The sequence below is a fragment of the Trichoderma breve genome, chromosome 3 (genome assembly GCF_028502605.1).
Source record: "Trichoderma breve strain T069 chromosome 3, whole genome shotgun sequence".
NCBI lineage: Eukaryota > Fungi > Ascomycota > Sordariomycetes > Hypocreales > Hypocreaceae > Trichoderma > Trichoderma breve.
The window spans coordinates 5,271,796-5,289,155 of record NC_079234.1 but is presented as its reverse complement, the minus strand read 5'-3'; the positions used below and the strand labels follow the sequence as shown (position 1 = coordinate 5,289,155).

At 51.5% G+C, this 17,360-nt stretch overlaps 4 protein-coding genes across 4 annotated transcripts; 3 read left to right on the top strand and 1 right to left on the bottom strand.

Moving 5' to 3' along the window:
* Nucleotides 1–4,746: 4,746 nt before the first annotated feature.
* T069G_06004 (tricarboxylate carrier domain-containing protein) lies at nt 4,747–5,966 on the bottom strand (the record flags this gene model as incomplete). Its single annotated transcript, XM_056173214.1, has 3 exons — nt 4,747–5,570; nt 5,656–5,789; nt 5,863–5,966. The coding sequence occupies 3 exons, from the start codon at nt 5,964–5,966 to the stop codon at nt 4,747–4,749; spliced, it is 1,062 nt and encodes a 353-aa protein (XP_056030072.1).
* Nucleotides 5,967–8,057: 2,091 nt separating this feature from the next.
* On the top strand, nt 8,058–9,719 carry T069G_06003 (uncharacterized protein; the record flags this gene model as incomplete). The annotated part of the gene is made up of 1 exon (XM_056173213.1): nt 8,058–9,719. One exon carries the CDS (start codon nt 8,058–8,060, stop codon nt 9,717–9,719), a length of 1,662 nt encoding a protein of 553 aa, XP_056030071.1.
* A 497-nt stretch (nt 9,720–10,216) lies between these two features.
* On the top strand, nt 10,217–11,050 carry T069G_06002 (ADP-ribosylation factor family domain-containing protein; the record flags this gene model as incomplete). Its single annotated transcript, XM_056173212.1, has 6 exons — nt 10,217–10,275; nt 10,332–10,442; nt 10,499–10,515; nt 10,574–10,719; nt 10,775–10,855; nt 10,919–11,050. The coding sequence occupies 6 exons, from the start codon at nt 10,217–10,219 to the stop codon at nt 11,048–11,050; spliced, it is 546 nt and encodes a 181-aa protein (XP_056030070.1).
* A 1,230-nt stretch (nt 11,051–12,280) lies between these two features.
* Nucleotides 12,281–17,259, top strand: T069G_06001 (uncharacterized protein; the record flags this gene model as incomplete). Its single annotated transcript, XM_056173211.1, has 5 exons — nt 12,281–12,416; nt 12,743–14,262; nt 14,326–14,692; nt 14,792–16,812; nt 16,888–17,259. 5 exons carry the CDS (start codon nt 12,281–12,283, stop codon nt 17,257–17,259), a joined length of 4,416 nt encoding a protein of 1,471 aa, XP_056030069.1.
* Nucleotides 17,260–17,360: the final 101 nt, after the last annotated feature.

Genomic DNA, 17,360 nt, shown 5'->3' with positions numbered 1-17,360 from the left:
TTCAAATCCTCAGCAACAGTCCCCCAGGACCAAAACACGCGCTGGCTTGCGGTCTGGCAGTGGTGAGAGGGAGCAATACGTCGTGCGAGAGGACCGAGTGTCTCTGCCTGCTTGCTTCTCAATGTCCAAGTTGAAGTTGAAAAGAACGAAGAGGCGATTCTCCGAGTTCGACCAGATGACCGTGCAGGGAAGAGCGCTGTCTTTAGGCGTTTTAGCAGCCCACAGCGTCCATAAAAAACACACAGCGGTTGCGTGTAGCGGGAGAGCGAGAGAGAGAAAAGGCAAAAAGTATCCGGTGCCAGATTAGATTTCAGACGGAGGCCGTTGCTCGTTTCGTTTCCAGGCCAGAAGCTAGAGGACAGCAGCGCTCGTCTGGGGCAATCATGAGCGTTTGGAAGAAGCCGCAAGAAGATGAATTGGGCTGGAATTGAGTCTGGACGACGGCCGTGAGTAAATGGCGTGAGGACATGCACATGGCTGCTGAGAGGAAATCGAGTGAGGCTCACTGTGCGTGCTGTGGTTCCCGCCAGGCGCTCAGCACTGCCCTGCCAACCTTAGAACCCCAACCTTTGGACTCCAGGCGCTAGACAGCGCTAAGTCGGGACTCATGGCGCCCTGCAGGGGCCCTGGAGGCGAGCTGCAAACCACCTGGGCAATTGAATTTTAGTTTGTGCCAGTCCCTGGACTTTCTCGCGATAAACTCATCTTTGATGTCGTTGAAATTACAGAGATTAAAAAAAGAAGTCAATATAATGAGGCTCTATCGAATCACTAGGATTTCTCCCCGTTAAAGAGCTCGCAGTGAATTTGACGCTGTTGACCTCACCATGGAATCCAACCTGCGCCCGTATACTCCGTACTGTACATCCATAGTTTACCGAGAGCCTCCTCAAATCCACTAAGCTGAAAGTTGGGCGGGTTTTGGCGGGTTCCCCGTAATACTAGCCACCACGACACTCTTTGCCACAAAGCAACCTGATTAATTGATGATACGCAAACGACGCAAGTCCAAAGTTTGATGCTACATGAAGGCGGAGAGGAGATAAGGGGGTAATCATAATAAAAAAGAAACTCAGCAAACATATCCCCAGGTCTTGGATCAACTGCAAGTGCGAAGAAGAATTTCAAACTGAACTGAATCAAACATCCATATCCAATGGATCAAATGTCATCAATTATGATCCATTAGGTACCTCTTACAGGTCATCCATACGTTCCATAGCGCAGGGACCACCCTTAGTCCACTACTACCTCCTACTAATAAAGTAGTTCCGGTTACGGTCACAAAGAAAAGGCAAAATGAAACACAGCACGCTTCCACTCTGTTACGTGCTTCTCAGATCTCTCTATAATGCCAGACAACCAACAGGGCCGCTGTCGATAATCAAGTTTTAGCTGTTGGGGCAAAAAAAGGAACAAAAGCCAGAGGGATGGGTGGAGCGAGAGAAAACAGAGTCCAAGGCCGTGGGTGCGGCCCGTAGCCAGAGACAGATGGATGGGCGGCGTGTGATACGGCACGGCATGATACTGGTAGTTACTCTCGCATACGAGACCAGCAGAAACAGGAGCAGCTTCAGCCCAACCGCGTCTCTCGGATTTATCAGGGCGGCCAGCCGAAGGATGAGGGTCCGTCTGCCTGGAGCCCGTCTATCTATCACGGACGGTCATGCGTCAATATTTTTGCTCTGGAATCAAAATCAACCCCCGGCAGATAGTAGCAACATCAAGTATTTGTAAGAAAGGGAAAAGGACGAGAGAAGGAGAAGAGAAAAGAAAAGAAAAACAAGATCCCGGTCTGCCGCTCTCCGGACTGCCCTTTTCGACCGTCGTACAAAAATGACCGAGTCCTGAAAAAAAAGGTTCCAGTTACAGGCATCGTCGCCAACCCTTGCACAGGAAGAAACGGCCAAAAAAAGAAAAAAAAGCAAAGCCTCCAGCCCGCAGCAAAGATATAATAAGCGCGGCCCATCCTGTCATCTCCGCTGCCGCGGGACCCTCGTGCACTGTCCAGAGGCCCAGAAGGTTTCACTGCTCGCTGCTCGCATTCATTGCTCGAGCTTCGGGCTGCCGTTCAGGAAAAGGGAAAACAACGAATGGGTCCCCCTTCTCGGCGAATCAAACTCCTCAGCTTTGCTCCCTTTAATTCCCAAAATTCCCCCAATACATAGCGCAGGCATCTCGCTCGCACGTCACACGCAAAAAAAACCTCCCTCCCAGCCAGCGACTTGCATTAACTCGCAAGTCACGCATACCGCGGTCCGCGCCTTTCCTAATCCAACTCCCAGCTTTTCCAACGAGAGGCCGGAGCGTGGCTCTTGATATTAAGCCCAGAGAAATCCAATTTATCCTCCATGCAGCGTCCGTGCCGATGGAACCTCCACTAGACCCGGTCCGACCAGATTCTAGTTCAAATTCGCAAAGAGGCCATTCACGCAAGCAAGTTTCGAAGGGGGCCCGTTTGTGTTCGGTTTCGCCACCCAAACTCTGCTGTTGACGCTTCGCTTTTCCCAAAGCCAAGGTTACAGTATGGAGTCTTTAGAGTACACGTTATCTCGGCCGGGCTGCCTTTAGTTTCGCGTCGGGTCTTGTGTCCCTTTCTCTCCCTCTCTCCTCTCAGTGTCCACAAGGCATTATGTCACCCTCACTCGCCTTCTGGACGGCACATGTCTGTATTCCATGTTCTTCTTCGTCTTGGGCTTCCCACCCGCCCAAGCAACATGCAATCCCATAGCCGCGTTGCTCTAATTCGCCCGTCCGCATGAACAGAGGCTAAATGGCAAATCTATGCCCTCTCGATGCAACAAACCATCATTCCCCCCTCTCTCTTATCCTGCACGAAGGCAAACGCGAGAAACTTGGTGCCAAGTCGCGGTGCCCATTAATTAACACCCGTCGAACCGCGCCGCTGCACTCGGCCTTGCGCCTTGTCGACAAGCCACCGATACGCCATCTCTCCCATCCCATCCACCCCCTCCTTTGCATTACTCGACTCGGGAATCGCCATACAAGTCGTTCGATTCGAACGCTGGGTTAACAATGTTCCTGTTCCTGTCTCGCCGTTTTCACAGGCAACAGGGCACCTATGCTGTCAAGTTGCGTCACTCACGCACATTTAAGCCCTGCATGTACTTGCGTGTCTCCAGTTTACAAAGCCCGCTCACCTGGCCCTCTTCTCTCTCCACCTGCTTGCCCAGCCTCTGATAGGCAAATCACGTCGACAGTCTTACGCGAGAGAGGGCCAGCCCAATTCTTCTAGATCCATTTCCAGCCAGCTAGCAGCGATGCGGCAGGGCTGCTCCGGCACAACGACAGTTATCACCATGTGCTTCGCACACAGTCCACAGTACGCTGATCATGTGGCAATGAGCTGACGGGGCTCTGTGCCTTTTATAGGTGTCTTTTGTGATTTCGAATATTGTGAAATCCCTCATTTTGCTGAACCGAAGACGGCTGGACTCGTTCAGCGAGTGCATACTGATGGTGTACCTGCATTTACACAGTAATCCTGCTGATGCCCAGGTCCCCATTGTCTGCATGCCGTCCCTCCGATCCATCCATCGACATTCCTCTTCTGACCGCTCGGCAATTGTGCGCAGAGTACATGTATACGAGGTGGGAAGATATATGCATTGTCAGCAAGCGAATTTCTAATAATGTTTCGCATGGGCAGACTACAAGCCTTTTACTAGCAAAATTATTCCTGGAGCGGAAGGCATTGTAACTTAGTCGTGCTCATAAGCCCAAGCCCTGACATAAGCCTCCAACCGAGATCCTACAACTCAGAACGCAGGCTCCATCTGCGTTGACACGTGGATGCAAGGAATTGAGCAGCATACACGTATCCCATAATGGGGTTTCTAATTCACCACACATGTTTCAGTGTCGTAAGTATACGAATAGGTAGGGAGTGGCTATGCAGCACCTCAAATGACTCGTTCAAGCACGGAGTATTGCACCGAAATACAGAGGATGCATCTTTTACCAATAGAGAGGGACATACGGCATTCCACTCCCTACCTACCTAGTAGTAAATTATACAGTATAATAGTATATACTAGGCAGCAGATAGATGCCTGGTTCCTCGAGCATTTGCTACTATCACTACATTCTTCTAGTATATCCCTCTGGTATATGTTACTACGGCTATATTCTTCTGGTATAATATGGTATATCAATCGCAAGTAACTTCAAATTTGACATATGGGATGCTGAATAGCAAACTTAAGAGTGCCGAATAGCCATTCCCTCTATATAAGAGGAGGCATTCGTTTTGCAGTATCCCATTGCACGTCTCCTTTCAATGACCCATGCAACGTTAATTTGGCTTGTTCCATGATATTGACTCGCTGTGATCTCTTATCTACCGTCTAAACAGGAACACACGCATGAAAAAAAAAAAAAAAAAAAAAAGCTCGCATAAAGTCTATGCAATAATTCCAGGCGCCCAACCCTGCGCCATCTACCAACAACCAACACTACTTCTTCAAGTTGGCCATTATAATGCGATGGCTGGGCACCTATCGTTCTGCGAAGCCCAAGGAATACCCAGTCCACGTCCCCACTGGATGCTCTCGGGCAAAGCATCCATCTATGTATGTATGTCTTAATGTGTAATTCTCGGTGGCCATGTGTGGTTTATGAGGGCATGGGTGACAAGGCCCGTCAAGGAGTTGACGAGCCTGATCTAAACGCTCCAAAAGCTCCATCGAAACTCAACAATGTCGTCTCGTTAATATGTCTCGCCCATCACAGACCGCGGTTGAACCAGACCTTGCCATCGTTGCCGCCCTTACCATGAAACTCCGGCTCCAGACTGCTAGCACTAATCGCCTGCTTCTGGGGGAAGACTGCCAGTGCCAGAGGAAGTGCCACAAACCCAACAGCAGCAATCAGGCCCAGGTTGATACCAATGGGAATGGTCGAGGCGATCCGCGGTCGGGCCTTGAGCCACTCCTTCTCCATCAAGCTCTTGTACCATGCCTGCTTGAACTGAATGTGGTAGAGGGTCATGGCGGGGATAATCATGATGGGGGTATTGTTGATGACACGGCTGGCCGCAGTTTCGTAGACGGCAATCTTGGCTGCCTTCTGACTCTTGCCAAGAGAGGGGACGTCCGCCTCTGATTTGCCCTCCTCCGTCAGCTTCTTCTTCTCGGCGTCGGAGAGAACAGGGCGGACGTCGATGCCGGTAACAATCTCTCCTCGTCGCATCAAGTATGCGTTAAGAGCTCCAGCAGTTGCCACGGCTGCAAAAGGTACCAGTCGGCTGAGAACGTTCCTTGTGCTGGGGGACACCTTCAATCTCGGCACCAATGCGTTCAGTCCGAGGGCCACCGAGCACGAAGCCGTGACGGCGATACCGTACGACTTGGCAAGATCCGCAGTGGTCAATGGGGACGACTTGTTCGCATTCGAGCTGTTGATGGCAACATTGAGCGACTGGTTGGCAACTTGCCATGCCACGGTGCCTGCTGTTCCAAGACCAGGCTGCAGCATACCGGCCGTGACGATCAGGTTCGAAAGGACGAAGCATGACATTCGGAAGGGCAGAAACACTGGTTCTCCGGTGTCTATCCAGAAAGGTCAGTTTTGTTCTCTTGTATTTTATTCTTGAACCCGCGCATATGCTTGAGTTTCCATCTGCCAATGCCATACCTGGATGAAGAGTAGAGTCGACAATCTTCTTGGCGTGCCATAGCTCGGGTGTCATATGCGGCAACTTGCCCGTCTTATACTCTGTGACAAGTCTTTTGGCATTTTCGAGTCCATGCGAACCAGCGAGCAGGGTGCTGGAAAACAAGATACACGTCAACAATTCTGCATTGGTAACAGGCTTGCGATTCCATTGTTGTCGAGACTCACCTTGGATCCGTGATGCTTATCGTGTGCCTCACCCGTCCATAGTATGTGGACAAATCATACTGCGACGAGGGCAAGTCTCGCGAACCCGGCAGAGAGGCAGACATGGTGGAAAGAAAGCCCGATTGGCGTCGAAACAAATGTAACAACCCGACTCAGTCGCCTCTGTTTATAACGTCCAGACGAGGCTGGTTGGTTTGACGGCCCCGAGTTGCAATTTCCAAAGGTTCGCTGGCCTGGGCCTGCGGGGTGCGGAAACTTTTGGCCCAAAGGGTCGAGCCAGACAAACCTGTGCCGAATCTCCAAGACGACGATAAGCGCAACCGCTGGGTTTTGTTTGCGATCCGATCTCGGCTGGTCCGCTCGTCTTTTTTTCCTAGTGGTCAGAAAGCGCCAGCAACCCCACAGTCATGACACATCAAGACAAAGACAGGCCGGCACAGACATTATCGTAGTAGTAATAGCAATAGACTCATTTGGGGATGGTTGGGCAAGTTGGGGTATCCGAGTCGTTTTGGAGGGTCGCGGATGCCGTCAGAAAGCGTGGCTGACTTACGGCATCCATCAAAATAGAACAAGTAGACGTAGAGTACGAAAAGCAAGCCGTCACATTATGACAGGCCGTGCTCCTCTTACTGTTTGTAGTAAATCCATCAGTGATCTTCCCCACAACCAATTGCGAACAAGGGATCGATCTCTTTACACGTGGTTGCAGTGAGTCTAGTTGCATTAATCACCAGCCTAACATCCCACCCAGTCGCCAGTCAAAGTCAATTCCTTGGAGGGGGAAAAAAGACACAGTTTATGAGCGTATCAGCAACCCCGTGCAAAAAAAGAAACAATGGGAATTAAACATTTCCAACCGACCACGCCAGGAGTCGAACCTGGAATCTCTAGAGGAGGTGAACTCAACCGAAATCTAGCGCCTTAGCCATTAGGCCACGCGGCCCATTTGATGTTCCCAAGCTTTGTAATTTCGGTATACTGAGGTTCAGAGGACACAGATCCTCTTTACACACTGTCCAGCTCCCTTAAAATTAGCTGGGAAGTCACTGTGCCGGTGATTGTAGACGCACATTGCAGAACAACATAGAGCATTCGTCATATCGTCAAATACAGTAGAATTGGGAATCATTGAGTGAACGAGAGATTCGTTCCGTCGTTGTCCTTGAATTCATATGGCTTTCTCACCTAGACAATACCGTTTTCAATGATGAAATATGTTATCTGTCCGTTGGTCATCGATAGTGTAATAAGTCTCCGAATCCTTCAGAGCCTCGACACCTCCGGTACTATAGTTCCGAGTTTGCAATGGAAGAAAAAAGAGTAGCTGTCCAACACTCGAGAGACTATTGCTAATTCGGCTGCCAAGACAGAAGAAATGTTCGTTCTTACTATTTGATAGATGACTGGTTTCTCGAGTATCTGCCAGTATCAACTAAGGTATGCGAGATGGTTAATATAATATCTGCTAGTCTTAATTAATAGACATAGAATAGTAGATTTCTCTTCTCAATAAAAGCTCATTGCGTCTAAGAATTGGATAAATTTCTCGAACAAGAGTATGACAAAAACCTATTTCACCGACTTCGCGGGAGCATGAAGTTCACTCGGGGAAAATACTCTCTAATATATGTAGAAATCTCCAAGTAGGCAAACTAGACTTAAGTACGATTCCAAAGTTGAGGCCTTTGATCCAGCACCACCGCCATCATGGTAGTAGGTACAGCGCGAGTGAGTTTGCTTGGTGACACGAAAGTTTTGCTTCTTTGCCCTTTTAAACCAACGCCAGCATTCTATTTACGGCCTCTCATTAGCAAGCATAAAGACCTAATCTCCCTGATCAACATAAATATCAACTCTATCGAATATCTTCAAACGACTTATCATAGTCAGCTGATATTGCTGTTACAGCTTCAGATTGCTTGTAGCATTACGGCACGTGAGAGGCATCTCTGCCCCTACTCTCGGGTTGCCAGCTGGCAAGCGCTCCCGGCAGTTGCTGCACACAGCTGTTTGCACATTTCTCTACGCCTATAAAATTCCCTTCTCTCTCATTCTCTCTCCTCTCGAAACAATCTTCCTCTCTCAAAGACTTGCTCCCTTCAACATCGCTCTTAGCACAGCCAAGGGTAAATTGCCTTCAATCCATTCCATATCTCGTGAATACTTTACTGATCGCATAGCTAGCTAGCGAGATGGACCTGACACCTGCATCTGAAAAGTCCAACCTCACCCCGGCTGGGGATGGAAACACCAAGAGATTCACTGGTCTCAGAGAGTGGTTGAATAACGGCCCTGCCACGCCGAAAACCCCCTCTCCCTCCTTTGCCCTTGCGAAAGGTGAGGCAGTCCATGAGGCCGCCGTCGCAATCACCCAGCAACTGAGCTCATATCAGACTAAAACGTCCAGCAACGTATCGGCTCGAACGACCGATGACCCTACGCATCCAAGCGCCACCGGTATATCGGAAATCAGCCAGCATGATCACAAAGAAGCCACCAGTCCCAAGCCACGAAATTTGATCCTTGAAAGCCTCAACCGAGTCCTCGAACCAGAATCCAAGACCAGAGGACTGATGATCAAGCCTGAGGCCATTCCCACTGACTCTCCACAAATTACGGAGGGATTGACTGGCTTTGAAGTCCAGTCTCAGGGAAGCAGGGCCTCGTGGAACATAAGTGAAGGTCTCTCGGATGGTGACGGCCAGGATGAGGTAAAACAGGAGGAGATGCCCGAGGGCGCCCAAACATCGCGAACAATGGCGTGGCTGCTCCAAACCTCCAAACCAACTGCAGCCATACATTCGTTGGCATCTCAGAGTGCGATCGATCATTACAAGAAGGACATTGACACCGAGACGGGAGACTTCTTGCCCGAAATCCGCTACCCCGATACTTTCAAAAGCCTTCACGAAGGTCCCTCGCGTGATCATAGAGATATCGCTTGGCGACAGGCCAACTTGACGGTCGAGCTGCAAATAGCCAGAGAGATAAGAAGTCGAGAGCTGCTCGCAACCAAGATCCGGTCCAAGATCAAACCTCAAGTGCAGGCTGTACCTATTGAACAGGAGACTGGACCAAATGCCGAATGCATTGTACGACCCGCTACGCCTGAAGACTTTGAAGCCATCGCGGCCATTATCAACATGGAAAGTCGGGCGACGAGCAGCCCTCAAATCATAGAATGGAGGGATGTCACTGCTGCTAATGTCCAAAAGATCTACGAGAGTTGCCGAGATAATCTGCAGCCCTTTATTGTCGCCACGACGACCGAGGACCCTTTGCTTGACCGTTCCAACTGGCCTAAGAATGCCACAAAAGCGTATCAAGGCTACCTCGCATTCCGCTCAACTCAGGCAAAGGTTTCCCAGGAGGTTTTGGGCTTAGCCTTTGTGGTTGAAGCCAGACTTGGCCTGCTCGGGGGTCCATGCCCTGGATCTAGACATACCGGTCAAGTGAAAGTCGTCGTTCATCCTTCCCACCGAGGCAAGCTGTATGGATCCGCTTTGCTCGACCGGATTTTACTTTGCACAGCACCTTTCCACCGAAGAGCGGTAGATTACGAGTGGCAATGCCAAGATTCTTCCAAGGTGTATGAGTCGATTGCGTGTCAAAACCGTCGAAAATACGCCTGGATATACGTCGAAACTTTCTGCTCTGGCAGAGATGACCCGGCTCTCAAATTGGCGACCAATTTCTTACAAAAATTTGAGTTCCAAGAAGTGTGCCATTTGCGCAGTGCCGTCAAGACCGACCGTTACTATGAGAGCCGATGGCTTGACATCGTGCTGTGGGCGCGCGAGACGCAACCTCTATCCAATATCGAGGACCTTTTCCCAGGCGCCTACAACTTGTGAATCAGAGGGGCAGGCATTGCTGCCAGGACGCGGCAGAGATTTGGGTGATGAACGAGATGATTTACCTCTCAGGTTTGTCTATGCGAACCAAGTCTTGAGGAGCCATTCCAGCTGACGTGTTTACAGCAAAAATTTGCGAATCAATTGTTCTATCAAAAGAAGCTATAGTTCAATCATGGATTTGGGAGCTCATTTAGCATTGTCAGGAGTTGAACAGGAACCAAAAAACTATGGGGAATGCTCTGCATCACGTGTGCAACGCCGTCCTTCTGACAGCGCATTACAAGATTAGAGTACTTTAGTAGCTACCTAGCAGGCAGACAATAAATGAAACATTGGGTCTATCAACACCGTGCCTAAGGGTGATATTTCTTCTATAAATACACAGCTACTCATCTCATCTGGAAGGCATAGAAAAAGTCTTTATTGACCCAAGCTTTTTCGCCAAAAGAAAGAACAACAAAGTCTCGGCAGATAATCTTTGGGCAGCCAGCAACATGTTATCCATATTACGCAAAGCCCGCCTAAAGGATAAAGAGATGCGAATACTCATGTTGTACGTGCCGAATAATTTACCAACTCTGGTAATTTGAGAGACTGATGTATCAAAAGAGGTCTTGATAACGCGGGAAAGACGACAATTGTCAAAAAGATTATGGGTGAAGATGTGAACACTGTTAGCCCAACGCTTGGGTTTATCATCAAAACGATTGACTACGAAGGGTAATTGCTTCCGTCCTAACCCAAGTTTTGGCCCAAAATTAACAATACGGTGACAGATACAAGCTCAACATCTGTAAGGCAGCCATTGCAGATCTTTGCAAGGCATGGCTGGCATCAACTAACTTCTATAGGGGACGTGGGTGGCCAGAAGACGCTGCGATCATACTGGCGGAATTATTTCGAAAAGACAGACGCCCTGATCTGGGTCGTGGACACAACAGATCGGCTACGAATAGACGACTGCAGGGAGGAACTCCATGGCCTACTGGAAGAAGAGGTTTGTGACGAGGTAGCCTGCAGTTTTCGTGGATGTGGGCTAACATCTAGGGTAGCGCTTGGCGGGAGCCTGCTTATTGATATTTGCAAACAAGACGGATGTGGATGGGTGCATGACTGAAGAAGAGATTGTTACGGTGAGCTATCCTTTGAAGCCTATTTGAAGGATTGAATGGGTGTCTAATAAGGTTTTTGACTAGTTGTTGCGGTTGAACGATATTCGGACGCATCAGTGGCATGTTTTGCCGTCGTCGGCTATGACGGGCAAGAATCTCAACCAGGGCATGTCGTGGGTGGTGGAGGACGCGAAGAAGCGGCTTTTCTTGTATTAAGATGACCTTTGATTCAAAGAACCGAAGGGAGGTTGCTAACGGAGCATGAGGCCCTGCTCCATGTACTCGTATTTACTTGATTGAAGCATCGCATTTTACGTACGGATATAGAACTGGGCCGCGGGACAGGTCCAAGGAAGTCGGGTAGTAATATTACATAGCCAGCAACCCAGTGACTGATAGTATTGAAACGACTTCATCAGAATTGTACTACCACCATGACTTGTCCCTGGTGTTATGTACGAGCACTAGCACCACTTCTACTTCCATGGTCGGCGATCGGTGATACGGAACACGGAGTAGCACAAAGCATAGTACAAGACTCATGTGGACCAGTTGTCAAGGGAGATGGCAAGATGGTGTGGAAATTGTGTGGATAGGCTCATCGGACCAACTCGCCTGATGGCCGTCTCGCCGACTTGATTGGTTCGCAGCAGGATGGCCTCGATCAGATTTGGTTCCCAGGCACGCAGGCGAGACAGATGGAATCAAGTGAAAAGAGTTCACTCTGCAACCTCTACGGGTTTGGACAAGATTTGGGTTTGTTGACGACGGGCACTAGCACATCTCGTGTTTGTGTGTGTGTTTACTGTTATTGGCGATCAATAGTAAACAATCGAAAGGGCCCCCTCGGTGTAGACGGTGCTCGAGCCTTGCCCACCGTTCAGGAGAGGCCGGGATGGCGCGCGCAAATAGTATGTAATAGTATGGAGGTGATTTCTAAAAAGGAGATGCATGCTCTGTGCTCTGTGAGATGCAATTTCATGACGTTGGGGTTTAATACCGGAAACCCCTTGGGCGTACTCGTACCCTGCATGAGCGCTGCGGTTTCTCCTGGGGGGCTAGGTTACAGGGGCGTCAATGCTATGGGGCTGTCGTGGATCGCCTAGACACGCCCCAAGGCAGCCCCGCGGGCCGCAACCCACGGCAACGGCAACACGCTATTGACCCCCAATAAAAAGGGCGTCGAGTGAACTGGAACTGTAGCGGGTGTCAGGTTCTCTTAAAGATTGATACCGCCAATCTGCTGCCGAATGTATCAACGTCCCATCAATATCCGTTTGAGGACAATCAACCCCCACCACCAGACCTCAAACTCGACCTTAGACTCGACCTTAGACTCGACCTCGACTTCGACCTCGAGAGCGGAACAAGCAGAGGCAGCTTTTTTCCCCCGTGCCATGTCATTGTCAGCTGCTTTTACGCACCGGTAGAGTCGTCAATCCCACCATGTCGGACGAAGTATCCCAGTTTCTCGAGCAGGTCGAGCGCCTGCGGGGGCAGCAGATTGAGGACGACGAGATGCGAGCCCGAGAGCGCGAGGAGTTTCTTGCTGCCAAACGGGAGCGCCAGGCCAGAAGAGAGGGTGAGTGCCTTGTTCTTTTTTGCCTTGATTCTCGCCATTTCTTCACAGAATCGAATCGGGGACGGTAGTACCTGTTGCTAGGTAGCTACCCGATGGTGTGAGGCTTTGGCTTTTTTGGCGTTGCCTTGTTGCCATGGTGTTCGTTTGTCAGAGCTATCTGAGGGTTGCCGCCAGGCACAAGGTTTATTTACTTTTTGTCTAAATGTTTTCTTACGGCCGTCCTCACACCCCTTAGATCTGCTATGGGGGGCCCTAAACAGCGAGCATATATGAATTTCGGGACCTGACCTACTGATGAAACAACGCTGACCCGCCTTATTCAAAAGAACGCGCCCGATCCATCTCACCGCAGAAATCATCGCCAGCCAACACGCCGTCACCACGCACGCTCCGGCGAACTGTCAACCTTTCCGAATCGCTGAGACTCGACTCCCCAGCCGGCGAGTCCTTGGATAAGCTGCGCGAGCGATCGTTGACCGAGACAGAGCAACCCCTAGAGGCGGATCAATCCGATGCCATGCTGCACTCCACCTCACAGGCGAGAGAGAACGAGGCCCCTGAGGATCTCGACGCAAAGCGGGGCGATGATGCCACAGCTGCTCGAAGAGATTCACAACTCTCGTGGCAGCGGCGTACGACCCGATCCAACAGCCGCCCGCTGAGCGTCGTCGCTGCTCGAAATGCGGCCGCCACGCACGAGACCGCTGCAGAGGAGCCTCCATCCCCTACCCAGCCTCTTTCCAAGGACCAGATCGCCAAGAGCCTTGGATCCAAGGATGCGTCGTGGTTTCGTCAAACTGCCGACAGAGGCGCTGACTCTGCGGCGTACCGACGGAACCAGGTGGAAGACGATGATCGACTCGACATGTCGTCTCTCAGCGCCCAGCTGCCTGGCATGAGCAGCGAAAACTCCGGAGAACGTCCTGGCTCCCGAGGCGAGAGTGCTCTCGGCAAACTTGCTTCTCCGTTCTCTTTGAACCCTCCCAGCTTCGACAATCCAGCCGCTGAGAGGCCTCAGGCAGAACCGATTGCCCCAACAGCGACTGGCCGGACGTCTCCTGTGCGTACATCGTCTCCGACCAAGGGCATGGGCGGTTTTGTGCAGAGCGCAATGATGAAGAGGAGTGACAGCGTGAAGCGATGGTCTGTTGCCAGCCCGCCTGCGTTGACCCGTCCCGAGAACGTGACGGCGAGCCATCGTGGCTCAATCGACAGGGGGGCGGCTCCCCCAAGGCCACAAAGCATGTTCGTTCGTGACCCAACAGTAGCTACGGCAACGACAACGTCAGGGACAAGTAGATCTCGTCCATCCTCTCGGCCAACGTCTCGACATGGAGAAGCGTCTGAAAGGCGTCCCAAAACACCAACTTCCACGAGCCCACCTCAGCCCCAAAGGCATGAGCTTCTCGATGATGCATCCCTTCCACTCTCCCCAACCAAGACAATGGAGCCTCGACGTTGGAGCCCGACGAAGTCAAGCTGGCTCGAGAGCGCTCTTAATAAACCAGACTCGCCAAAGCTACCCCCGAAGCCAGCATCCTCACAACAACCAGCATGGATGGTCGAGCTTAACAAGAACAAGCGTGGTGGTAATGCTACTCCCGAGCCAAGCAAACCCGCTGCTCCCTCTCACAAGCACCAAGTTAGTATCGATGGGCTTATGAGGTCCACGCCAATGGGTTCAAGGCTGAATCTCAACACTACGGGTCTGGGTGGAATCTACTCACCCCCTGGAACACAATCTGTAACGAATCGTGCGTCGTTTCAAAATTTCCCAACATCGAGCACGCCCATGACTGCCGGACCGGAAAGACCAAGATCAAAGTCGAGGGGCGCTCTCGATCAAGTGAGGGAGAGGCGGTCTGAATCTCTCAGCGCCTCTATCAACCCTAGCCCTCTGCCTACCAAGGTTAAACCTGAGGCTCCGCCAAAGAAGGACCTGGATTTCCGCGGAAACTTGAAGCCACGAGCTGCCGAAGCCCCGACTCCCAAGACCCAGGAGCCCGAGTTCAAGGCTGTATTTGGCACTCTTCGCAGAACCAAGACTCAAAATTTTAAAGCTCCAGACGAGCTAAAGGACAACATTCTCCGTGGCAAGGCGGCTCTCAACCAGACTGACGGGCCACAGAAGTCGGTAATTAGGGACGAATTCAAGGACTCCATACAGAAGAAGAGAGACGATTTCAAAAGGGCCCAAGCCGAGGGAACAGGAATTGCCAATACTATAACGCGTGACAAGCCTAAGCCTCTTCTCCCCGAAGCACTCGCCATGAGGAGTGAGCTGGGTAGGTCAACGGCAGTGCTCCAGCAAGACGCGCCTCCCGAGAGTCGAACCCCATCCGGTCAGTCGAAGAATTCCGATTACTCAAAACCAGATCCTCCACAGAGAAAGTCAAGTCAAGTGAACTTGGCCAAACAGTCCAGCCCATCCTTGACTCCCACGAAGACCACCTTGACTGAGAATACCAGACTAGAGAATAAGGAACCCGATACGCCAGCCCGGACCGAAGAGTCTCTGCCCAGCCTTTTGAAGAAGAAGAGTGCTCCGTCAAAGCTTGGCGGCCTGGCCGGACGATTTAACCCTGCCCTTGCCGGGATGCTGGCACGAGGACCACCACCGGCAGCTTCCAACGGTGGGAGCCGAGGTGAAGAATCAGGACGAAGCGATGGAGATGCTCAACCATCACAACCAGGCCCTCAGCTGACGCACATGACTAAGGGACGAGCGCGTGGCCCGAGGAGAAAGGCGCCGACCAATGTAGGCAACGCTCCCGCCAATACCACAAATGGCTCTGCAGAGTCGTCCCCAGCAAGCCGGCAACCCGCCGCATTTGGAAAGCAGCGTCTCCCCGCGCCCGTTGAAGACAGGAAGCCAATTACGCAGCCAATTCAAGATCGAGCGGCCACAAAGCCTGATGTGCCATTTAAACCAAAGCCTATCGAGGCGAGAAAAGTAGAGGCTGACAGCCGACCTCTGGAGCAGCCTGTTGCCCCCTTGAATCTTCGTAGTAGACGACAAACAGAGTCTGCTATCCAGGTCGGCCAACTATTATCATCACGACCCGAGTCACCTCAGAAGCCGGAGGTAGAAGCACCGAAGAAACTTAACTTGAAGCGCATGTCAAAATTCTTCGAGCAACCCAAGGATACCACCACTACAGCGGCATCTGAGACTCCCAGGACACCCGGCAAGCTCTCACCTCAAAAGACTGGCACATGGGAACCAGTCAAGACCGGAGAGCCTGCCAAAGAGGCTAAGAAGCTGATACAACAAAAGACTGGTCCATGGTCACCGGTGAAGAAAACCGAGCGCTCGCTACCCGACACCCGATCATCCGCCATCAACATGCTCGGTGAATCGAAGCCATCCACAGTAAACGCTGCACCAGAGCGTGCCCCGGCTGCCATAAAAGCCCCATTGCCAGGACCCAAGCCGACTTCTTTCAACGGGTTACCAAAGGGAGGCGACGCACGACCAGCGTCACCACCGCCTGCAGCGGCAAACTTTTCCCAGCGGCTACCACAACCACGGGTTGAAGCGCCCCTCGCATCGCCTTCGCGGCCGCAAACAAGCCATGGTAGCGATGTATCAGCCATTCTTCACGACTTCTTTGGACCTCCGTATGAGAGCGTCCCCTGCGACATGGACTATGCTGATATCTTGACAAACTACCCAAAGACTGGCGCAAAGGGCAAGACATTGTCATTTCACATGTTCCAGATTGATGGGGAGGGCAAGCAGATGATCGTTCCGGCTTACCGCGAGCGTATCCTCTTTGAACAAGAAATGTACGTTGCTGGGCATAATTTTACCAACGAGGCCGGATGGAAAGTGCGCGAGGTCTACTTCTGGATCGGCGATGAAGTTGCGGACGCAGATGAGGATGCAGCAGAGGCTGTGGCACAACAAGAGGCCAGACAGCTGGGCGGCAAACTCATCAAAATCAGGCAGGGCAAGGAAACACCAGAGTTCCTACAGGCCCTTGGCGGCGTTGTCATTGTTCGAAGAGGTGCAAGCACCAGATACGACTCGCTTGCGCCGTCCATGCTTTGTGGCAGACGGTATCAGGGCCAGGTAGCATTTGACGAGGTTGACTTTACGACGGGCAGCCTCTGTGCTGGATTTGCCTATCTAATCACCCACTCTGGCAACTGCTACTTGTGGAAGGGCAAGGGAAGCGATGTGGAGGAGCTCAGCTGTGCACGCCTCATTGGTATGGACTTGACGGTGACTGGACAGCTGATTGAGTATGACGAGGGCAACGAGCCTGCGTCCTTCTGGGACATGATGGGCGGCGAGTCGAAGCCTCACTCGGCGGATCACTGGAGACTGAAGCCTAGTTATGGGAAATACAACGGCAGACTCTTTTGTGCCGATGTAGAGTCTAGGCAAAAGGTGAGCAAAACACGTACATGACGGTGGACATTTGGGTATTCCTTTATAGCAGTTTACTGACCACAGATTTTCTAGATCTTTGAGATTTGCCCGTTCAATCAAGCCGACATGTCAACATTCAACATCTACATTCTCGATGCCTTCTTTGAGATGTACATCATTGTTGGCTCCCAGGCCCAGTCCCAGTACGCATCCTTCCGCACCGCCCTCGACTTTGCTCAGGAATATGCCGTCCTGGCCGCCAGCATGGAGGATCGACCCTTTATCCCCATCTCGACGGTTGTTCTCGAGGGTGCGCCGCGGGACCTGAAGCGAGTGTTCCGCAAGTGGACCGATGAGCGGTGCCCGACGCTCTTGCACAATCCTTCGAGCGAAGCTGGATTGAAGCGAGGTCGCAGTCTTAGGGTTGTGCCTCTTACGCAGGCCATCTTGGCGTTGAGGGAGTAAATATAGATGTCTGCCCTGCGCAGTGGTTACGTTGTGTACATTGGTCGTGGTTATGAGAAAAAAGAGGAACTGAGGAATGATGGAATCTCCTGGCAATGTGT